This window comes from Hippoglossus hippoglossus, chromosome 23 (genome assembly GCF_009819705.1).
Source record: "Hippoglossus hippoglossus isolate fHipHip1 chromosome 23, fHipHip1.pri, whole genome shotgun sequence".
NCBI lineage: Eukaryota > Metazoa > Chordata > Actinopteri > Pleuronectiformes > Pleuronectidae > Hippoglossus > Hippoglossus hippoglossus.
This window is the reverse complement of record NC_047173.1, coordinates 4,217,642-4,242,830: the sequence shown is the minus strand read 5'-3', so window position 1 is coordinate 4,242,830 and position 25,189 is coordinate 4,217,642. Positions and strand designations below refer to the sequence as shown.

The window sequence follows — 25,189 nt, the reverse complement described above, 5'->3', positions numbered from 1 at the left end:
CCAAATCTGCTGCACACAAACTCTCCCATCATTTCCCTGTTTTTCTGTTGCTCTTTAAATTTTCTCTACCAACCTACCAGCTATCTTTCCCTCGCTCTCATTTTGTTTGTGTGTGTGTGTGTGCAACTGGCCTATCTTTTCACTGGCCTCAAGACAATGACACACAGTTCAGGCAGATTACTTTGTATTCAGATCACATGAAAATGATGGCGCATGTGTGTCAAAGTGTGTGTACGTGGTCTACGCAGTGATGACGTTATTTGGAGCGTTATATATTTGTCCTTGTCCCGGCTCTGTCAGTGTTAGCCCTTGTGCTCAGTGTGTGTGTGTGTGTGCATGAGCTGCCCCTACCCATCGCACACAGGCTCCAAAACGTTTAGCTCCAAATCTTCTCTGTGAACTGAGGGTTTTTCAAATGGTTTTTTTCTCTCCTTTATTTCATTGGAATAGACCTTGCTGTTCACATCCACTTGTATTTAGACTTTTGTAACTGATCTTATTACAGGGATAATAAAAATTGTAAAATGGAGGTTGGCTTCTACAGATATAAACCCCTCAGTGTGCAATGTTCTCCGAACAACAACAACAAAAGATTAGATTGCGTAGGGAGGTTTGTGTTTGCCCCCGACCTTGTGAGAGATGTTTTAATATTGTCTCTAAAGGAATGCAATCACTCAAAACCATTAGTGCCAACTCAGAGCCTCCATTTATGTCATCCACCCTACCTGTTTTCTAAGCCGAAAGAAAAGCAGTGATGGAGACTGTCCTGGTGTTGTTCTGGGTTCGTCTGGCATTGACTCGCCACCTCCCTGTTTATGTAGATTTGTTAATACAGGTGTGAAATAAAGGTGATAACACAAAAGCTTGTTCCATTTTCACGTGACCATTAAGTTGCTTTAATTATCAAAGAGGGGTTTAAATTTGTGTCTATTAATAAACCAGCTTCGGCCACAGCAGGTGTTGCATCGGAGGATGAAGCACAATGGAGGAAGGCTGGTTTGTTTCAGCATCACGTGAATGTGACGGCCTCTCAGACACTGGTTAATAAAACTATGTTGATGGATCTCACAAACAGATGACCTTGAGATTAACCGTAGAGTTATGGCTTTAGAATTGCACAACTCTGATTGGCCAATGCCACATGTTGCTGTCACATGGCCTTGTGGTAAACAAGTTTTTTTTGTCAGACTCCGCTGTCAATCATGACGTTACACCTAATTTTGATAGCATCAAATAACCAATCAAAACCAAATTTACTACTGATGTAACATACATAAACGCGACAAGAATTTAACTAAAAGGACAGAAACCATCTTTGAGGAAAACGTATTTAATTTGTAAATTTTTTATTTGGTCCATGCCCCTTTTACTTACATGGAGGAAGTGGAGTTTATTACCTATACTGCAGCAAAGGCTTTGGCTTCACTGATGGGAGCTGTCATTTTCTCCATCTTTATATACAGTCTATGCTTCAGATAGAAGGTTCTGCATTGGAAATGCAGTCATTTCCACAACTCTGGTTTAGGAGAACTCAATAGCGGGGAATTATTAACATGGAAAAGGCTGGCAGAGGATGAATGATTGAATGAACTTAGACAGTTATCGTTCTTGTGGCATCAGCTACACATGTGTAATCCAATTGACTTTGAGTCCAGCAGCTGTTTTTGTCCATTGAGACCACCGGTGATTGAACAGTCTGACAGCAGCGAGAACAAAAGGCCGGCGGGATAGCATATCTTCACACACTGGAGATGGAGCAGCCTGTCACTGATGGAGGAGCCCAGAGCGCTCCAGGTTTTATATAGGTGGCAGGAGTTGTTGGTCATGTCTGTCAGTTTGGTCATCATTCATTTCTCTCCCACCCCCTCTATAGAGACGAGGGACCTTGGGGGAAAAATGGTACCTTCAGCATCCAGAGTGATAGACAACACATTGCTTTTGTAGCCATGTTAGTAGCATAACTCAAGGGAGGGTAATGTCTTACTGTCCACACTGAAACACCTATCTCCACAGGTAGGGATTGCAATGAAATTTTGCACAAGGATTTGTGAAAATGCAGACTGCATCTTCACAAATCCTTGTGCAAAATTTCAATGCAATCCATGAATTACCATAAAATTTGGTTCATACTTTCATGTCCCTCTCAGGATAAATTGTTATCACTATGGTTATTCCAGGGTGGCACTGCCGCCTCACACAGTTCTTGCTCCCCAGTCCCCATGCTTGTGTGGGATTTCTCTGGGTACTCCTGCTTCCCACTGTCCAAAAACATGCAGACTGGGCTAAGGTTAATTGAGCCCCTTTCCCACTGGTCAAAAACTCACTAACACCTGTTAACATCAGGCTTTATTCTGTGAATGGACACAATTTGCATTAACATTACATAGGTTTTTATCAGCTCCGGCTCTGATAGGCTGGCAGGAACAATGACACCGCAGTAAATGTGCTATAATCCTCTTTGTTTTGGCTGTAGATGCTAACCTTTTCTGCTGCTACATTATGGCACGAATTGGACGAGGCATTGGTGCATAAATAGCCTTGAATGTATGTGTACTTTTTTACATCCTGGGATCAATTTTTTCTTTCTATCAAAAATACATATACCCGCTAATTTTGTTTTAGAAGAGGTATAAGTTGGCCCAGGTTTATCCAGGGTGTACCCAACCCATCGGCAATATCAACCCGGATTAGATCCAGCCACCATCCCCCGCCACTCAAAGGTTAAGCAGCATAGATAAGGGATCAGATTTTCATCTTGTCCCTTCTTGATGGTTAGTCTGCTGCTGCATTGCATTCTGCTCTGTTTTCCTACTGTGACCTCTTGGCCTCTTCTATAATGGTTTTCACTGTGTATGATTGTATGATGACAACAAAAACCAGTGTCTACCACTGCTGCATAAGATCTTTGGTTCACACCTTAGGCTGTAGGTGGATGTTTGCTTTCAGTAAATCAGAACAATGTAATGACAGAACAACCTTTTGTGGTAAATGTGCTTTCAGTTTGACATTGAGAAGCACCGATGGCTGCTGTCAGTCCTAATGTTAAATGTGTCACTGTCACCTTGTCAGCCTATTCTAGTCTCTCTTTCTATCTTTGTCTTACACTCTGTGTGTGCATGTGCGAGTGTGTGTGTGTGTGTGTGTTTGAATATATGCTTGGTGGAAAACACACATGGTCACACACCCACTCCTGCTGCAGAGGCAGTGGAGCTAAGCTGACACAGTTATACAGGTTCATGCTGGAGAAATTGCGATCATTGTTGCCGCAGGTAACGGCAAGCAGGGACTGCCTGATAGTCAAACCTCGACATACACACACACACACACACCTATACACACAAAATACAGCTCAGTGTGTGAACTCAGCTGCCAGATGTTACACAAGCTTACTTCTTCCAATCAAATGAACTACACACCTTCTTTCTGTGTTGTGTTGTGGTAGTGGTGCTGTGCATGTGTATTTGTGTGCACCTGCATGTACATTAGCTTATTTGTTAGTCCATTCTGCCTTCAGTCACATGTTAGGGTCTCTCGCTCTATCTCTCTCTCACACACACACACACACATTTCTGACCTTTTTCATCATTTCAGTTCAGTTCAGCTTCATTTTTTTCTTCCCACCATTCAGACACAGAATTCAGCATGAATGAAAACAGTCTGAACTGTGTATCAATGAACATCATGTACAAGTCATTTCTTCACTAATGCATTCCTCATTTTTTTGGTAATTATCATAACTGCTAACTGTTGATTAGATCGAATGTCGTTTATTTTGTGAGATATATTTGTATTTTAAAGTGTATTAACGAGATAAAGTGGAAGCTTTGGTATGACTTCAGTGCCAAGCAAAGAAAAACCTCAATCAATGAGCTGTGACCATAATATTGAAATATTATCTCCTTATAAAGTTAGAAAACAGTTACATATTTAGACATCTGGCAGAGTCAGAGTAACCTTAACCCTCAATTTAGAGACGTGTCCACTAACATGGAGGAGGCAGGGTTTATGACCTATACTGCAACCAGCCACCAGGGGTCGATTAAGACCTCTTGGCTTTATTGACAGTGTACAGTTGGTTTTTGAACAGCTATATTTAAATAACACACAAACATTCGAAGTGTGTATGAGAAAGCTTGAGAGCTTTGTGCAAGTGTATCCCTGTGTGGCTTTTTGTTCTCAATGGATGCTCATTCATGTATGTGCCAGTCTCTCTTTTGTGTGTTTCTTTCAGGGTAATGAATGCAAAGCTGTGTGTGTGTGTGTGTGTGTGTGTGTGTGTGTGTGTGTGTGTGTGTGTGTGTGTGTGTGTGTGTGTGTGTGTGTGTGTGTGTGTGTGTGTGTGTGTGTGTGTGTGTGTGTGTGTGTGTGTGTGTGTGTGTGTGTGAGAAGCAACAATACAAACAGCACGGCTGACTTGTAATATCTGGCTTTGACGTCATCAGAACCTGCAACAGCCATTATCAGTGCAAACAGAGGAGTGTGTGTGTGTATGTTCATGCATGCGTGCCTTGTGCGTGTGTGTGTGTGTGAGGCAGCTGAATTGATCTCATTGGTTGGCTGACTGTCCACTTTGATCACCAGGGGCAACCAGCTGTATGATCACTTGTCACTGTAAAAGATGTGCGGCGCGAGGTGAGAGACAAAGAGAGAATGATAGAGAGAGGGAGGTAGCGAGGGAGAAGAGGAGGAAATGAAGGTGAGAAGAAAACCAGGTTCTCGCTGAGAAGCGTGAGAAAAACACCAAGAGCAAGCTCCACAGGAGAGGAATCGACAACCCGTTTTATTGCATGTGTGTGTACCACTGTGATGGGGGGCTGGTGTTTTTTTAATACCAGTCCCCCTTGTGGCCGACGGGGCTGCTTGTCAAATGTGCTCCGGTCTGAAGTGCTCGAGGGCTTTCTGCACGCCAGCACACTATTGATGCGACAGAGAGCTCATTCACAACAGCTGCTTTCCGCTCCAATGAGTAGAGTAGAAGACACTTGCAGCACAAATGCACAAACCAAAGTACACCCAGATGAAACTATGAATGAATTCAAACTTCAGTATTTACAAGAGGCGACAGGTGTGATGAAGTTGTAGTATGCTGGTTGAGTGTATGAAAAGCAACCAACACTATTCTTCTAAGGAGGCAGGTTTGTAAGACGGACAGATGGATATTAATTCATCTGTGGGTTCTGAACGAGTCTTGACTGATGTAAATCTAAGGCCTTGATGGATATTAGAAGGAAATGTTAAATCAGCAGAACAATCCACCAATGCTTTCTTTGTGTCTTATTACAAATCAAAGATTTTTTTTAAATTTTGCCTTAACACAACATTCAGCATGAAATGGGGATAGAGAGTGAGGAAGATGCAGAGCAAAGGGCCTGGTCGGAACCGAACCAGAGGTCGTTGCAGGGGGACTTAAGCCTCGGGTGCCTGCTATTGCTCACCTGCGCATAATATATATAATATATAACAATTATAATATAATTAACACTTCGGATTGTTTCCATTCAGATTCTTCCCTATGAAATTGATTGCTCCTGTCAGTTTTCTTTCGGATAATAGATAATAGTAACAACAATATTTTTAATAAAGCACAATACACAAAATGCACTAGATTAACCACACTCAGGACGCATCTTACATCTGCAGCAAAAAGTGGGAACAAGGGTCTTTGCTTGTGTCAAAATGACGCACTTGTCATTTTCAAAGTCCAGCCCCCTTTGTTTAAATAGAAAATGCATTTGTTTCCATCTGAGCACCCATGGGTGTGTTGATCTTTAAATGAGGTGTGTTCAAACACATTGTTGTCTTGAGGTAGTGAAAAGCAAGTGATCAATGAAAACCTATTCTGAAGTCAGTGGTGCAGTATTTCCCTGTTATTTGAAGAAGCATTGCACAACAGCAATATGCCCCTACATGAATGAGCACACAACACACATGGACTCTGCTTGTTACACAAACAGATGGGGTGCTCGTGTGTTTCTTGCTGACTGCCTGGCAGATCTGCCATCATGATAACACTCCGTCAAGGTGCAAGCACATCTAGCTTTTAAGGGAAAAGGGAGATGGCACTCCATTTGGTTTACTGCATGTTTCACCCAAAACACACCCATGATCAAAAGGAGTTATTCTAGAGCTGTAGATCCCTGGATGTACATTTTGTCTCGGCCTTAATTTCTAAGCCTGACTTTCAGAACAGAAGAGAAGACCTGAGCATTTCAAGAAACAACACATATAAGCTCACATGGGACTACAAGGTCAGAAATATAGACAGCAGAAAGGCCATAACAGAATCCTTAATTGGATTGCGTTTTGCAGTTACAGGGTCTGTGAGCATCATAAATTTGGATTTGTTTCAGCTGCAGATAGGATGATTGTTGAGCAGGAAGAGATAAAGAGAGAGAACAAGGAGGGGAGCGAGAAGAGATAAGGACGGAGAGATTTTTACTCTAATGTGACATCAGTGAAGCTGAAGACAGATCGACACATGAGTCAACGCTCGGTTCAGGCAGATTAACTCGCAATAGGTTCATCTTCATTCATCGCCGTGCTTCTCTTCCTGACGCACACACGTACACAAACATACACACACAGACACACACACTCCTACAGGAGCTGAGATACTTCACCGAATTTCAATTTCTAATTATTTTGCCGAATAATGTTTCCAAGATTGTTATCAAGTTTTATGATGCGTGAAGCAAAAATTCTAAATTACTTTCAACCTTAGCTGTCGTTCTAGGTGAATAAACACAAAATTGCGGATGTTCTTCCCTTGGCTGATCCAATCACGTTAACAATGCAATTCCATTATCAATTTTCTGCATATTAGGATCAGCAGAGACAAACTGCACCTGTTGGAAATGGAATCTAAATGGTAAAATTACTGAATTTGAACAGAGTTAAATCTTGAGCTACGTTGACAATGTTATTGTTTTTTACCGAAAGCACAAATGAAAATATCAGTTTACATTCTTTAAAGAGAATTTCTGTTCAGGTTGTTTGAGGTAGAACTGACCAGCTGCGGTTCAACAACACAAGACAGATGCTTTTCCTCGACCTAGGGATGAAAGATTTTGTAATGTATTTCTTTTCTTCTTTTGTATATCAATTCAGTTTATAATAACAATAAAACTTTATGTAGCACATTTCAAGGTTCAACAGGTTCACAGACATAAAAACAGAAAATACATGCAGTGCAATTACGAGTTTAAACAAGTTAATGCAGTTAAAACAAGATACATCATAACCAGGGATGGGTATTGTTAACAAATTAATGATAGTACTATTGTGCATCTGTCCACCGGTATGTGAAGGACATTCATGAGATATTGCTCTTGTTTCAGCTGCAGGCAACTGACTGTGTTGCCCTTGTGACAACGAACTCTGACCACATTTTAAAAATGTTTTAGTTCTCTGTGCCATTGCCATCAAGAGGTGTGTGTGTGTGTGTGTGTGTGTGTGTGTGTGTGTGTGTGTGTGTGTGTGTGTGTGTGTGTGTGTGTGTGTGTGTGTGTGTGTGTGTGTGTGTGTGTGTGTGTGTGTGTGTGTGTGTGTGTGTGTGTGTGTGGGTGGGTGGGTGGGTGGGTGGGTGGGAGAGAGAGAGAGAGATGCCTCTGCCTCTCGCACACAAGCTCCAAAAGAGAGAGATCTGTCCTCTGGATCTTAATAGGGAGAATGCATCCTAGATGAATGTCGTAATAGGAAATGGAATTATGTGCAAGAGCTGAAAGGCACTAATGTCTGTAACAATTCATGCCAGGTGCCAGTTTAATACAGGGTTTTGTTGCTAAATCCTGATTGGTGTACAGAAATATGAGACAACTATTTCCCACTGAGCTCCACCCATATCAAGCGAGTGAATAGAGCTCAGATTGAAACAAAATACAGAAATCTCTTGTGAAATAACCCAAAAAGCGTTTCTGGTTTATGTAGATTTTATGTGTTTACTGGATATGAAACACATCAAATATGTGGTTAATTAGAGCTGCTGATTGCTGCGGCTAATGAGACATATTTATGAGAAGGGATAGCAACTTGTCTGTATACTGTACATGCTCCTGTTAGAATATCCTCTAAATAAACACTCCTAGTTGTGTGCTCCTAGTTCCTCCCAGCCACCCTACTGTGGATCATCAAATTTAATTTCTTTCTCAGCATCATGAAAACTTACTCCATGTATGAAACCCAGTTGGACACCAGAAGATGGAAGTTGCTGCTGTCTCATCAACTAGCTGCTGGTGACTCACGTGACTTTCTGTTGGTGTGTGTTCACAGAGGAGCCTTTTCAGAGGTGGTCCTGGCCCAGGAGAAGCTGACCGGCCGGATGTTTGCGGTGAAGTGCATCCCCAAAAAGGCCCTGAAGGGGAAGGAGAGCAGCATCGAGAATGAGATCGCTGTGCTGAGGAAGTGAGTGCTGTGACACACACACACACGCACACGCGCACACAAATGCTCATGAGCCTCCTAATTCCTGGTTACCGGGGAAACTGTGCACTCTCTCTTCCTTTCTCTTCCACGCATCACGACCCCCCCCCCCCCCATCCCTCCCAGGTCACGATCCACAGCCCACCTACCACACATCCATACGCATGCACACATCACGACTCAGACTACTGTCTCTCTTTCAAAACAGCTGCGCAATATCAACTACAAGAATCAGAGACTGTCTTCTTCACTGACGTTTAAAGAAAATGTGAATGGTCCGGTCCATTGAGAGAAAAAGTCATGGCTGCACTGACGGGAGAAGAAGTCTGGTAGTTTGCCTGATTTAGTCACCATCTTATTGGAAAAAGAGAAATACTACATGAGGTTAGAGTAAACAAAATGGCTCTTCACCACTTGGCGAACAGAATTTTGACACGATTTGTTTCTGAACCGTCAAAGCACCGATGCTCAAGAAATATCTCTCCATGGTTACTCTTACGGTATTGCTATGGCAACCATTTTGACTGTACTTTTAGATGTAACTGTGGGTATTTTGTATACCATCTTTTCCATGTACCGTTTTAAACACCTAAGGGCAACACACATTTGATGCCAATTACACACCAGGGATGCACTGTGAAGGTAGAAGAAGACGTCAAGGTACAGTAGCTGGAATGATCCAGTTCAAAGAGCAGAGGTGATGTGTAATTCTTCCTCAACAATCATGATGAGGCTGGTGTTTAATGGGGGAAGGTATGACATGTTGTGTGCCACAGTAAAAGAGTGTGTTGTCTTTTACTGTTTGGACTTCAACAGGAAATAAATGTCACTCCAATCAGTGGCAGCAAAGCGGGTAATTGCCTGGGGCCCTGAGCTCAGAGGGGGGCCCCAGGCAACGTCTGCACAGTTTGACCTCATAGTCTCTAATGCGAGAACTTATCTTTCACTCTCTATGGAAATACGCAAAGGTTGCAGGTCAGTGTTCACCAAAGTTCCACTTCAAGAGAAGCCATGCTGCAAATGTATTATTCGCCGCCACGCTCTCACAGACTTGAAGTGAGCCAAGGATTGTCGCGGCTACGATCGCATACGTGTGACCCTGCCCTTATTCTCTGTAGTGACCTCTGTGCGCGTGCATGTGCATCCCTGTTACCGCCATAGATTGGATTAATTCTGTGGGAAACGCTGGTTGAAGTCTTGAATGTATCTATCATGTACTGTTTTCTCGGGGGGGTTTCGGTTAAGTTCAATGTAGGTCTCCCAGATGCCTTTTGCATAGGGCTCCCAAAGTCTCTTGACATGCTACTGACTGGAAATCCCCAGAAACCGCACTTGTCATCCAACTCAGAACTTCTCACTTAATACTGTAAAACAGAGAAATTCACTCACACACACACAGACACACACTTTAAAAACATCCAGTTAAATATTCATTACTCGACCCATCAGTCAAATATTTTGCACGTTGAACAGCCACCAGGAGTCATATCACTATTATTTGTATGGCAGTTATATGTGCCAGCTGTCGACCACCAGTGCTCCTGTGATGGCTGGAAGCCATAGAAACGTCCTCCTGCAGGTGAGCAGATTTTAATGGGAATGAATGAGCTACTATGTTTGGATTCATCTTGCGGTGTTGAACAATGAATAATTAGTCGGCGCAGCTGGTTAACATACAATGGGAATAAAGTTCACCTGATACAACCAAAACTTTCAAAGGAGAAATAAACTACTATGACACAGTTACACCGAAATTTCAAACTGTTGGGTTTCTGCTTGCTGCGACATTAAGGATGTGTAACGCTATTAAAGCAATACATTTGTTAATTTGTCTCTAGTGTGTAACATTAGAGAAAATTAGAATGGCTTCCAATAATGAGGGAGAGAGTCGCTGTAGACAAATGAGGGTCGTTATTGGGAACAAATGAGAGCATCACCGGGCAGAGTGGCAGTCTCCATCAAACCCCACAGTGTGAGACACCAGGTCCTGTTGATTCAACTGCACCAGAGAAATCGCGCTGCGCTTCTCAGAATTTATGTGGGACATTTCATCTACATTCAGCCTGTGAGCATCATTGCTATGGATATAGAATTCTGTGATGTGCACAGAGGCTCAATTTAAACCCTTTTCACGGCACAGACCTGTCTTTTTTATTTTCTGTTCAACTTTATCAATTTATCAACTCATATTTTCCATCCATCCATTAACTACACCACTTATGCTTTTGAGGGGCACAGAGGAAGCTAGAGCCAGTGCATCACAGGGGCCTCATACACAGACAAACAACCATTCATACTCACACTCATATTCACTAAGGTGAATTTAGAGTACCCGGAGAAAACCCACTCAAACTGCCGAACAGGGATTTAAACAGGGAACCTTCTTGCCAACCACAGCACCACTGTGCAGCCCGATTTTAAATAAAATATACAAATAAAATCACAATACATTGTAGCCTTCAGCTTTGTTGCACAGTAACAATGGACACGTGCAGAAGAAATCCATGAATGATGAGAACTACAGTAACTGCAGCACAAAGCCGGTAATGTTTGAGAGGGTTTTTCTGAATGCACCCTGACTCTACTCTGCCATTACACTCAGGCGGTTTGCTGCCAGCCCGTCATTATCCCAGGCAAGGGCTTAAATGCACACACATTATCTTTCAACTGCACGCCTATATGTGTGTGTGTGTGTGTGTGTGTGTGTGTGTGCGTGTGTGTGTGGATGAGTCACGTCTCAGCTCAGCGGTTCATCGCCTGCCTCCCGTCGCAGAGATCATACGCTCCATAATAAGTGTTAGATGCTCACCTGTGCACCTGCTGTGCGTGCGTGCGTGCGTGTGTGTGTGTGTGTGTGTGTGAGAGAGAGAGAGACAGACCAGGGGGAATTACCTCTGTTCACAATGTAAAAGATGATTAGCCCACAGAGAAAATCAATCAACATATGAGATGCGATAACAAATAACACACCTACACAAGCACACACACAGGAGGTGGCAACACCCTCATCACAGCGCTGTAACCATGGAGAGATCTGGCGAGAACTGATGAAAACTGAGCAGAGAGGAGGTAGAAAGATGAAAATTAAATAAGTTGCTGTTCGAAAATACCTGAAGATTTGTGCGGGGAGCAAATGAGAAATATGGTTAGAGTGTCAAAGCTTTCAGGTGCTTCTCATTGTCTTCATCCTGTGTCAACAAGGCTTAATCTGCTAATGCAATTTTCCGGGCCGTTGCTTTTCATCAATGAAGAATTCAGCAGGAGTCTTTCTGGTTCAGACATGTTCACAAAAACAGGGAAATGTCCCTAACATTCAGTTTCACATCCGTCATGTTTTAGGAATGTCATCAACACCTTTATTTGCTCGCTGTGACGTATTCCTGCTGTATTCTCACTTGGACTCTGTCAAAAACCGGAGCAACTCTTTTCCATTGGGGAACTGAAGTGAGCTTTTTTTTAACCGTGGAACAAACCTTGTCAGGTCCATTTAGGTTTTGAGCTGCTGCTTTCTGATTTGGGAACTGTTGTGTTTCTATATAACTTTTAAGGTCTTGACCTTCTATGTAAAGTGCCTTGAGATAATGTATATTATGATTTGGCGTTATACAAATAACGTTTTATTGAATAACATTGTCTTCATCAAATCATCAGATCGAATTTGCAAGAATCTGGGTGAATATATTTTTTTTATTCGAAATGGAACATCAGCGAACATCAATATTTTCACGACTATTGGCCAGACACTCTTTTTGCTGATGAAGTTCATGTAACGTGATCGAAGGCTCTAGAACAGCCACTGAATGGACATTTAGGGTGAGGCTGCCTTGTCGAGAGGGAATTCAAGAATTAACCTTTATTCTTATAACAACCTGACAAAAGCTTCACTGGAGCAGGTGGAAGCAAATCTATTGAAGAGCATCAAAAGCAGTTGAAAGCTCCAGAAAAATACTAAACGGTGTGTCACAGTCAAACCTTATTTTCTTTTCCTCCCAGCACTAAAAGAAAAGACCTAATCTGTACAGGGAAATCTGGATTATGAGTTCACACTGGGTAAAACACTGCCAGAGCATTATGCTGGATTATCAGTTTATCAACGTAAAAAAAAACAAAGTTGGTGTAGTACAAACCTTCATTAGGATTAAGAGTCATGTGGTTCTGTTAATGGTTTATTGTGTGTGTGTGACCAAAAACATGCTGCAGTTTAATAATCTTGACTAATGGTTTGTGCTTCACAGGATCAAGCACGAGAACATTGTGGCTCTGGACGACATCTATGAGAGTCCCGACCACCTCTACCTGATAATGCAGCTGTGAGTGGAAGCTTTTCTTTTTCCTTCTTTGCCCTCTACAGTGAGCTCCATGCTGACATTTTACATTTCACACACAAAGTTCAGTCCACTTGTTTGAAGGAGCACCGCTCAACCTGTGAAATCAGCCTTTGCAAAATCTCTTTTGTGGGACTGGAGGGAACTTTTTAAAGTTTGAAAGTCATCACGGTTATAAGCTGGAAACTCATTTCAATTTCATTCCAGTTTCTTTTTTGTGCATGTTTCCCCCTCTATCTGAAACAGGCAATGAGTGAAGGGGATGTTAAGTTGTTTTAAATGTAAAACTAGATTGTCCCACATTATATAAAAACAATGATTAGAGACAGGCTGAGTACGAGTGTTTGATTTAGAATTGAGGGATAGCTATTTTGTTGTAAGATTTGGTTTTCAAAAATATAGGTTTATATATATTACTGACGTATGAAAGTCAGAACGATCCTTCTTACATGATGAAATAGTCTGTCATGCTTAGGGCTTTGTTAAAATATGATAACACCTCATCTCTGTCTTTCTCACACTTTTAATCCTATTCTGCTGCCCACCTATCAATGCATGCACACACATGCACACAGACATTGTGCACTTCAATGACTGTGCTGAGCTGACAACACACCACACGCTAACACACACACACATGCCTACAAAAGCCCACCTGTCCTCCCACACACACAAAACAACATCTCTGCTTTTATGGTCAGCGCTACAGTGAAACAGGATCGTCCATGGTTCACCCATGGGTGCCCCACTAACCTCCTCTGCAAGGTTAGTGCTGCTTACATAAGTGCAGAGGTTGGTCTGGGAGCTTGGCATTGGGGCTGGAAACATTTCAGTGAAGTTCAGGTGGAAGTCATGGCTGTGGATTACACAACAGTGGCTATGTTTACAAGCTGGCGTCAGCAGATTATCTCCTCACCTTCCGCATGTGTTTGAGTCGTTTCGATTTCCAGGCCAACTCTGCTCAAAACACAGGAAACTACAGTACTGCAGGGAATGCTCTAGTTAGTGCACTATAAGAGTATTTTACTTACTTTTAAATGGCATTAAACAGTCAATGTATATTTCTACTTTATATTCATGTCACTGTGGTGTTGCTTTTGGAAATGGAACAATGATTTCTACAGAGGAAAAACCACACAGCAAGCCTAGTTAATCAATGATAACGTTTTCATGAACTAACTGTAGAATTAGACAGAATCACATGATATCAGTCAGTATACATCGAACATTTATGCAGTATATGTGTAAAGGGACTCAGGAACAATTAGATCAGTCTCCAGGTTTTAAAATAAGATTACATTTATTATTAATCCATAATTTTTCATTTTTTTATTTCATAATTTCAAAGTAAAATTAACATTGAGGCAGTTTACCTGCACTTTTTCTCTACATATTGAACTGGTTAATTGTATTTTCTGTGATCTGCTTCTGGATTTCATGAAAGAATCAGTTCAAACCATAGATATAAAGATGGATGTTTCCACTTCCTCCCACTATCCAGAAATGAAGCTTATTTATCCTGGATCGTTTATATAAGCTCAATTCTAAGATAGCACATTCATAAAGTTTACCAGCAGCAGGTTGTGGCTTATAATAAAACGCAAACCAATTGATGCTTTGTTTAGTAGTTAAACAAACAATCCACAGACACTAAAAAAAATCAAATAGTAGCATCAGCAGCAAAGAGGAAACCTGGGAAGCTGTCTGTTTTTTCAGCAGCTTGTTGAAATCAGAAATCTACTGTCGCTGCAGCAGCTTGTCGAGCTGTGGTTGTAGTGACATTCACCTTGGAATGGATAGGCTGATGAGGTAGACATGTTTACTAAGTAGGTTACTGTGACATAGTTATGTCAGACCTCATCAGATTATGGACGTTTGAACTGACACCGCTGATATTTAATGGTATTTATGTTCAGCAGCAGGCCAAGTGGTGCACGCAGTAATGACCTTTTCTATCCGAGTCTTGGGAAATGCCTCGGACATTAAGTGGGTTTCAATCAGGAGAGACTTCAAACAAAATTTGTATTGCCGTGAATACCATACCAACTTAAGAGCTAATCATCCAATTGTGTGCTATCTTATTTTTACTGGCTACTATTTTGCAGGTTCTTACCTCAAATGAAAGAGCTTTCAGCGTCAGAAAAATACAGAAAACAGATTAGATCGAAAATAATTTTAAGTAAGTGTTAATACTTTAACAGTAGCATAAGAAGCACAGAGTCATAAAGTCTCAGGGAAATGACTCAGAAAGGTCAGTTACATAGAGTTATACATGTAAGCCAACATTAAAATTAGCGGACATATGCTACAGATTGTGTTGAATTCAGATGAAACTCTTCAGTTTTAAGAGAAATAATCAAATATTTCTTCTCACTGAAAGTAACCTATAGCTACTTAGCTTTTAACTGTGAATTAACGAGCTGGCATAATTATGATATATGACAAGTCACAACAAGCAGAGTAATCATATCTGTTGTTTTCAGACAAAGAAAATGGTAAATTAAGAATCCCATTCAGCCTCTCACAGAGCTGAAGTTTTCTAACATGCCTGCTGAGGAGTGTGTTACGTGACCTGAAATCCTTGTGTTGGCCCGACTCCCGTCACAGGTCCTTCTCTGATTAAGCTGTTTACCCACAGTGGCAACCTTCGGATTGACCTTCCTGTTGTCATGAATAAACCTGATCACACAGTATTTCTGTTAACTGGACGACAGCTTGTTGTTTATTGGGTTTCTTTGCATTTAAAGGAATCAGCGATCCCCATTTAGACAATTTACTGGGAAATAAGGTAAGGATTTTACACAGAGGCTTACAGTTAATGTTAAACGTTAGCGCCACATCACTCAACAGTTCCAGGTGAAGGTTTCAGATCATGACTGACACGTAAAAGTGATTGCTGCAAAACGTTACAGTTGTAATTACATTTTCACTTTCTCGAGAAACAGGATCCCAGCACTTAGTGGTAGCTATTGCTCTCACTGCTGCGGTTAATGTGTCTCTGGGTAGCTGGGTGGATTTTATCGGAAATGCTCTACGCACAGTCAGTACATCATCCTCCAGAGAGGTTTTCACTGCTCAATTTGTTGTTTTACTTTGGTTCTTTGACTGTCTTTCTTAATTAAACGTAACATAACTTGCTTGGAGAAGAAATGAGGTGGAGAATTTTCACAAAAGGTGGCAGAGACACCTCACCCCTGCTCCCTCCACCTCCTCTACACCTCCCTCTCCCTCTATCCATTTCTCACTAACCACCCCCCCGCATAGTGCATACACTCCACTCACACCTTGCTTCCATCGCCATCACCTCTTAGCTTTTTTTTTTTTTGCTCACTTGAAATTTCTTTTTCCTCTCTTCCTCCATTTAATTCCATGGCACCATCATCTCATTGAATCTGGGTTTGTTGCCATAGTTACTGGGTCAGAGGTTACGTCTGAGTTGTAAACAACCTTGAGAATGCAGCAGGAAGTTATGTGAGCATTACACATTTGATGTGAGGTTTTGAAATAGCTCAAAACTTGAAATGGGAAGTAGCTGCATCTCCATTCACTGTATCAATCACAGACTGTAAATAAAGCTGCACGACATTGATGGCAAATCATCTTGATCGCCCTCTGGTGGCTGGTGCAGTACAGGTCACAAAGCCCACCTCCTTCATGTTAGTAGGTGGGACATGAATCAAAGTAGAAAGACGAAGTACCCTTTAAAATACTTTTTTTCTCAAAGATGGTTTCTGTTATTTTAGGTAGTTCTCATCACAATGGTGTGTTAATTATTCATATACTTTTGGGTTTAGTTAGTTATTTGATGTTTAAAAAAAATGGGCTATATATATTATAGCTTCATTTTTGTAGCAAGTGGAGATGCATCGTCCCTGATAATATACAGTTTATGATCCTTATGTTATCATCAAGATAAACAATTCACTTATTAATGACATGTCATCAGAGCAGAAGCTTGTTTTGCATGTGCACAATAAGCAAACAACACTCATACTGCACACTCATTGTTGAGTGTGATTAAAGGAAGACATGACGTTATAAACACTTTAGTTTCTCTGTGAATAACGAGCTTAAATTCCCCACCTGACCTAAGACATGTCCTCTAATGAACTAACATTGCTTAGTGTTTCATGAATGTGTAAGTAAGCAACTGTTCACAAGCTGGTTCAACTTCAAACGGCAATATGTCAGCGTCGTGTTTACAGCTTGTAGTGCTGCTCTGAGGAGGCAGAAAACATGAAGGCTAAAGCTGTTCTGTGCGTGCTCTGTGTGTAAATAGACAAATGTGAATGTGTTCTTCAAAACAACCTGATAAGATGATAACATGCAAGATATTGTGTTTTCAGCTTGTGCCACTGCCCCAAAATGGCAAAAAAATAAGTTGTTAATACAGCTTAAATCAAGCAGTAACCCAGTGTTTATGGGGTATTGCTAATCTAAAAGCATCATTAATAAAAATTAATAAATTAATAAAGTTTTATTTTTGCTTTGTTGTGTTTACAATGTTTTTTGGAACTAATGTTTTCAAGGTTGTTTTAAGCTACTTCATATTATATGGAGAGACAGCGAGTCAGAGGGTGAAGTGTTTTACTTTGGAGAGAAATACTGAAATATTTAAGGCTGTATTTCACTCTCCCTTTTGATCTGACCTGAGAGCTGCAGGCTGTTCTTCTCTAAGCAGGAGCCTCATAACTGTACGACTGATCTTTTTTAACTTAAATCATTTGTGTCCATCATATCTTGCAAAACGTTTACCGCAAAACTGTGTTTTACCCAGGCACAAATTCAGAAAGTAAAACGACAGCTGTAATAAATAATGATATAATTTGTTATAATTATGTGCATTTATTGAGACGTCAAGTTTTTTTAAAGTTTTTTTCAACAGACAGAAATCTCATTTAGGGACAAGGCTTTTTGAAAATGTTCTGTGTAATTGCCGAGTGGTAGATCGATGCCGTCTGCCAGCGTTTCCTTCACTCCCATTCATCACAGCTTGTCTTACGTAACCTCAACCACAGGGAGGCAATCAGTCCGCGCAGTTATGAAAATCAATGCAACCAAGTGCAACGAGGGCTTTATATTGATGTTGCTTATTCTGTGAATTGCATATTAGTAACTGATAAAACACTTACAGTGGAGAGACAATCTGGCATTCATCGAATCAAGTAGGTGAGGACAAGCATGTGATTACGATGATGCATCATCAAAGCTAAGGATATGTCTCTTTCAGTTTTACTTTTAACTTGAAATATAGTTCTGAGTGCGACTCCACTGTGGTTTCTGCTGGGTTGTTAGGACGCTTCTATTACAGAACACATTCATAAACTGACAGCTTTTTACTTGTTGATCACAATTGTCCTTTGACTGCAGAGGTATCATCATCACTATATTTCTAATAACAGTTTATTTGAATAGTAGTTTCACTATTTTGCCTCCAAAGTATAATCAATGCAAAATACTAGAGTTTATTGGTAATTTTTAAGGGAAGACGGAGGCTGATTTACTCTTGAGTTTTACACAAGCCCCCAAACACTGCATGTTGACTCTATATTGTTATTAGATGGATCGTACCATTGTAGAAAATCGAGTTTACAAAATGTGATTGCAAGCAAATTATAATTAGAGGCTGTGCGTCTGAAAGAACTGGATGTCTCTCTCCTGGTTGTTCTGTTGCACCTGGTGACCCGCTGCTTGGGGCATGAATGCTAATGTTGTATGTGTCCCAACCCCTTCTGCTGTCAGGGTGCCCCACTACTCCACTTTTCTTTAAGTTTCTACTTCTTTCATTTCATTTAATGAATGACAGTATCAATTTGTTCTCAAAAGTCTGATTGACATTTTGGAAAATGTAAGTACACAAGTCAACAAAATATATTACATAAGTATAGTCATTTTCAGAAACTGAATTGTTAAATGTTATATCTTTAGTCGGTCAAACGTTATAGGCTCACTTAATGTGATTACTTTGCATAACTTTGTTCAAAAGAAAAATCATTGAAGTGTTAACATGGTTCCATGTTTTAGCCTAAATTTGTTTGACAATTTGATTGTCAAACTAGGTCCATATTATGGTGCAAGCTTCTTATTTTCAAGGTAAATTACCAAATCAGATTTTACCTAAACATTAAGTTATTGTTGAATTGCTGCCAAGCTGTGTTAATCAGGTTATGTTTAGACAGCTTAGGAGTTTAATACAATTAGTATACTTAGAGTGTTAACATGACCGTTTCCACAGTTTTACCTTAATCTGATAAAAGTGGTAAATTCAACAAACATGAGGTTTAAGTGCAGGCGTGTAAACAGTTGGGTTTTCCTCCGGCGACTAATCACCTCAACAGCTCATCTCCAACCCTGTGCTGTGATTAGTTAGTCTGGTCCTAAGACTGCAATGGCTCTCCAGTGAACAGCATACATCACATACACACACATACACTTGAAATTAAGGCTTGCTGTCAGTCATGATGCATAACCGTTGCAGCGAGAGAGAGAGCGATACAAGTGATGGCCTGTCAACGGATCTGCTGTTAGAGGAGAGATAGATGGAGATGCAGTGAAACTGGAAGAGATGTGAGGCAACATTAACACTTGAAGATACATGGAATTCATCCTATGACTCTACCACCAGAAACATACTTTAAAGGCCCCATATTTTACACCTTTCTGGGGTATTGGGAACTAAAAAACGTAAACAAATTGCAGCATTGGAAAAAACATTTTAATACTAAATTTCTGCTGGTTTTTCGACAGTTGTCATTACTGAAGCCTCTGTGGTTTAGTCGAACCCCCTAACCTGCGTCCCTCAGGGACACCGGGGTTTAGCACATGATCAATGACTCGCTCTGATTACATCAGACACAACTGGGGCTCGTTCAATCTCAAAACGTTTGACACCATTTTGCTGCAGTTGAAAAACATGTTTGCTGGAAATGGTGTGAAAGGGGCTCCGAGGTATATTTTCTCTCGTTTGGTGGGTGTGTCAGGGGTGTTGCTCAATCAGCAGCAAGGTGTGTATAAACCCAAACACCATCCAAACATGGCCCCTTGTGTATCCGTGGTAACAAGGCACAGAGATGACAGCAGTGACATGGACACCTGTGAGAGGGAGACATTCTCAACTGTATTTTCTCTATGCACTTTGCATTATCACAGAACAACTCTTCATCATGAGCCATTGTCAGCAGTATAGTGTTTATTCTATGTTTCTTCATTCTGTTGTGAAATGTGTGTCGTGCATATATTTCACACTCAGAATTTGCACACAAATAAAATGACGAAGGATGAATATTCTATAGTAAATAGGAAGTGATATCAAACCTGAGACATTATACAAATGATCAGGTCACTGTGACCTTTGAGCTTCTTACTCTTGGATGTTTTGTTTTTATAATTTTTTTTTATTTTACATTAGTTAAATAAATGGAGGTAATTTGACAAGCCTTTGGCCTCAAGCTACAGCTCCTTTTGTGCATGTTGCGTGTGTGACACTGCACACTGGAGTGTAAATCATGTTTCTCTTTGTGTATATGTATATATATTTATGTGTGTATGTGTTTGCTTTCTTTAATATGTTTGTGTGTGTGTGCCCTTGGATCTGTGTGTTTGTGTATGTGTGGGTGCTCCTGTCTGATTGCCATAGTCTCCTTACGCAAACACTTACGTAACCATGCAGCCTGGTGGCTGATCTCCCTTTTGGTGTGTGTGTGTGTGTGTGTGTGTGTGTGTGTGTGTGCGTGCGTGTGCGTGTGTGTGTGTGTGTAGCCCTTTCTTGTCATTCCCAGACATGACTGCCTCTGAAACCAAACGAGCCGCTGCCCTCTTTGAAGAGAGAGAGAGGATTAGCAATTAATTCTGATCTCTTTTTTTCAGAAACTTCATTAGGGTTTAACTTCCACTGGCTTTAATCTGATCTGTCGCCGTGACGACGCCACACAGATAGACCAGGCGACTGTGTGCGTGTGTGAGCATATTTGCCTTTGTACGTTTAATGGTGTGTTGTATGTTCATGTTTGGGGCCACTGGTGCACTGGTGTTCTTGTATAAAAAGAGTAGATATAGAGAAAACAACACGGTAGTTTGATTACTGCTGCCCATACTATTATTACTACTAGTAATATTATATTTTTTCTACCATTTTGAATTGCAAGTAGTTCATCTCTAATGCCTATGAAACAACATCATCATTTTTAGATTGTTGTGTTTGATCTGAAGGAGGAGCTACCCTCCAGCAGGGGGAGCTATGGGCCTGCACAGTACACTGATGAGCCAGGTCTCATCTGTACACACTGAATGTACTTTGTACCTGAACAAGTTAATTCATGTGGTCTGCAGTCATAAAACCTGAAACCCACTGTTGAAAGAATCTGCCAGAGGGGAAGAAATGCAGATTAACTTAAATGTTTTCTTGGGTCAAATGTGAGTTTTCCCATTTTTCTTTCCTGAAGTAACTGATTTCAATACCTCTGCTTCATCACACCTGCTTTACCTCCTTCCAACAACAACTTTAACATTAAAAAAGTACTTGCCACTATGGTTCATAATTCCTTTCACACATAAGCTGCAAATCGTCTAAGAATCGTCTGAGAAGCTTTCTGATAACTGTGTTGCTCTGATATTAATTGAATTGAATTTCTAAAGCCAAGGAACATGTTTGAGAATAAGAACACAAAGGAAGTGGATTTTACGCCACTGAAAGATTTGGACTTGAGTCTTAAAAATGCAAAATGGCCTCATCTTTAAAGCTCACAGAGACACAAATACACACACTCACCAGCCTTTCCTGTCTCTTCTTGCTCTTACTTCTTTACCATCGCTCCTCCATGAATCTGCTGCTGCTGTTCTGGAAAATAACATGCATCCAAAATAAGAGTTCAATCAGGCAGAGAGAAATCCGAGACGTTTAAAAGCTCATTTGGAAATTGGTGTGAAGGATGCAAGGAAAGAAAACACTCTGTAGGGGAATGTGTTCTTCAACTTTAATCACATTTTCAAAAATAACATGGAGATTTTACAAGGTATAGTAAACACCGCAGGGAATATTAGTATGTGTGTGTGTGTGTGTGTGTGTGGGCGTGTGTGGTAGCACATGGCTCGCAGCTTCCACTCTTCCAGCTGGAAACATCTACAGCTCATAAACGACCAGAAATCTCAGCCCAGCACTCCCCCCCCTCCCATGGCTTGTCGCCAGTTACTGCCATGTGTGTATGCGTGTGTGAGTGTGCACATGCTAAGGTTGTTGACACACTCCTTCTTATTCTACAGGGTTTCTGGTGGCGAGCTGTTCGACCGAATCGTGGAAAAAGGTTTCTACACGGAGAAGGATGCGAGCACGTTGATCCGACAAGTCCTGGACGCAGTTAACTACCTGCACAAGATGGGCATCGTGCACCGGGACCTAAAGGTACTGTACTGATTTACTGCAGCAATAAAGGCGGTGGCCTTGACACATGCAGTGCATCATGGGTCAGCGTGGTGCGTGCCGGCTGTTGGAATAGAGCGGATTGGATAGAGCGGCCTCCATAAAGCATCCAAGTGTAAAATGAGGAAGAAAAGAGGCAGTGTGATGCTTTCTTTTTTAAGGTTTAACTCATATAATAACTGCTCAGTTTTTTTCTTTACACACGACTTGATAACAAATTAGATTTAAAACCAATTAAAATCATAGATATGGAATGAAAACCCATTATTCTCTCTCTCTCTCTCTCTCTCTCTCTCTCTCTCTCTCTCCAGCCAGAGAACCTGTTGTATTTTAATCCTCAAGATGAGTCAAAGATCATGATTAGTGACTTTGGTCTCTCCAAGATGGAGGGCAGCGGTGACGTCATGTCCACTGCCTGCGGTACTCCAGGATATGTGGGTAAGTTCATCAGCCTTCCCTCTGACAGTCTGGTTCCTCTTCCCCCAAAAATTCTCAGTGTGGTGTCCTTGAAACCTGTCTCAATCGTTGCTGCTACTTAAGGCCTGTCAGGTTTTCCATTCACGGCAGATGTGCCAGTGACGGCAGACGTAACACTCAAACTTCAGTCCTTTTTGAAACACTGTTTTTTTTTATTTCAGATCCAGGAAGATAAAAGTATAGTTCGTCAGCTGAAATGACACAGTTCTTTTTGGCTAAAGTTTGGTGCTTCAGCTCCTTGAGGTGGTTGAACGCGATGACCGCAGCATCCTTTTGTCAAAATTTGCAGCAGACTCGATTTAAAACAAAACCTGATGGCTACAAACATGATATTGTGCTAAAAGACTAAAAGGCTACAGCTGCACATTACCCAAAAAAACATCCTCACCAGTTAATGATTATAGAAGACATGGAATAAAGCACTGTTCTTTAGTCGCAGTGCAGTCAGTCCTGCTGTTATAAGTATGATAAGGGAAATTTTTTAATCTGATGTTTTCAGACTAGACTTGGGAAAATGTCATAAAGTTTGGTCTGGGCATTTTTTCCAGAGTTTGTCTTTCTGATATGAAGAATGCAGCAGTAGATTTTCTGGGTCAGACGCGTTCACTACAACAGGAAAATGACATGACAGAAAAGGACATGACGTATAAATTCCACTGCAGGGATTATGTTTTTGTTTACAGGACATCTACACTGGTGTCTGCTCTTATCAACAACTCTCAAATCTCATTATCTTTCCAAATTGATAACTTGTTCTGCGTCTTCTATGTTAGTACGTTAGTTTTCCGCATCATCTTCACTTTGATCTGTATCATTATGTGTGTGTGCGTGCATATATGTGTGTGTGTGTGGGTCTCATAGTCAATATTTGTACCCCTTACAAATACACACCAATCATATTTATCACTCTCTGACACACACACGCGCGCACGCGCACGCGCGCGCGCACACACACACACACACACACAGACCCCTGTTGTATGTGTTAGCGTACTTTAATCCACTTGTTATGATCTACATGCGAATGCTCACAACGGTTTCTATTTTGTGGGGGTTGTAAGGATGCATGTTTTTGTATCTGTTTGTGCAGTTGCTTGTGTGTGCGACGATTTCGATCTTTGCGCGTGTGTGCGTGTGCTGTTACGAGAGACAGATGTTCGGATGTTCAGCGTTGAAAGCACACACACACACACCCATTGTGCAACACAAACAGACTGGTTATAGCATGTGAACTCTCACATAAACCAATCTGTCGTACAAACATAAAATAACTGTTTTAATTTTGTTTTGTTGCACTAGCTGGGCCTCATTGTGTGGAACAGTTTGAATTTTCACACGTTATTACATTATCAGCTGCTCACAAACTGCCTGCTGTTCTTTGTTTTGGTGTAATAGGACTTTTAAAACTCTGCAGGTACTAATGACTCTGATGTAGACCTGCAGATACACACACACACACACACACACACACACACATCACCCAGTACTTGACTTTAAATGGTGATATCCTTGCATCAATCACTCTGACGCTCCCCTCTAGCCTCCTTCACTTAACCTCTCTCATCCATTCATCCCCATCATCTCGGGCCCCGCTCTCACCCCCCACACTGCTCAGAGGAGACCAGGGAGGGTCGAGAGGTTTGCTTGGCCACAGGGCCTTTCCACTCCAGACAATGTGTTTCTAAATATAACTGAGGTATAAATAACCATGGAATGCACCAAATTAATACCAGATCAGAGTGATGGCAATGACATGCTTTGTTTCACCACACTTCAGAAGAACTGCGTCCCTTAGGCCATCGTTGTAACTGATGCCAGATCACCATACCGCAGGAACCTAAATTGAACTTATCTTAATGACAAACAAACTGGAGACAACAAGTTTTAATAAATCAAATGAAATGTGCACTAAAACATTCAAGAAAAAGAAATTCCTGGGTAATGGAGGTGAAGTCATGCTGCTTTACTTGTTACTAAAAAAGTCAAGTCAGTCACTAAACAGTTGTGCCTATTGTCATCATCCTGGCAACAGACGATGCCTATCCCTCATTAAACCACCGATCTATTGGTTTTGTTGGATTGATTTAAATTTAAGGATTTAATTATAATATCATATAATGGAACATGACCAGCCAAAATCTGGGCTGAATCATGTTTTATAAAAGTCTCGATAGTTCTCTGAAACTCCTTTTTCAGAATTCCCGGTGAAGTCGTGGATATTTATGACTCTGAAGCAGCTGCAGGCGCACAGTCTACTCTTCATATTGAGGAGTCACTTTGCTGCAAATGCCAAGAAGTACATTTAGATGAGAAAAGCAATTTAATGATATACCAGTGACATGACTTCGTGTGACTGTCGAGTACAAACAGCCTCATAGGTCCTTGTCTAAAACTAACCAACAAACTTAATCGAACTCTGACTGTTTCACAACCATAATCAGTGGACGGTATATGAATAGTGTGTAATCATTGGCAGATCTATGATTTTTCTAAATCAGGGGCCATAAAAGGGGCTGCAAGTTACACAGAGGGGCCAATCATATGTCCAACATCC

At 41.1% G+C, this 25,189-nt stretch overlaps 1 protein-coding gene across 1 annotated transcript in view; it reads left to right on the top strand.

Moving 5' to 3' along the window:
* The window catches only part of camk1da (calcium/calmodulin-dependent protein kinase 1Da), a 51,264-nt gene that overhangs the window by 18,416 nt on the left and 7,659 nt on the right, over positions 1 to 25,189 (top strand). Inside the window, exons 2-5 of the mRNA XM_034578201.1 lie at positions 8,269 to 8,400; positions 12,654 to 12,728; positions 22,002 to 22,140; positions 22,470 to 22,596. Coding sequence (XP_034434092.1) covers positions 8,269 to 8,400; positions 12,654 to 12,728; positions 22,002 to 22,140; positions 22,470 to 22,596 — 473 coding nt within the window. The remainder of the gene's footprint in view (positions 1 to 8,268; positions 8,401 to 12,653; positions 12,729 to 22,001; positions 22,141 to 22,469; positions 22,597 to 25,189) is intronic.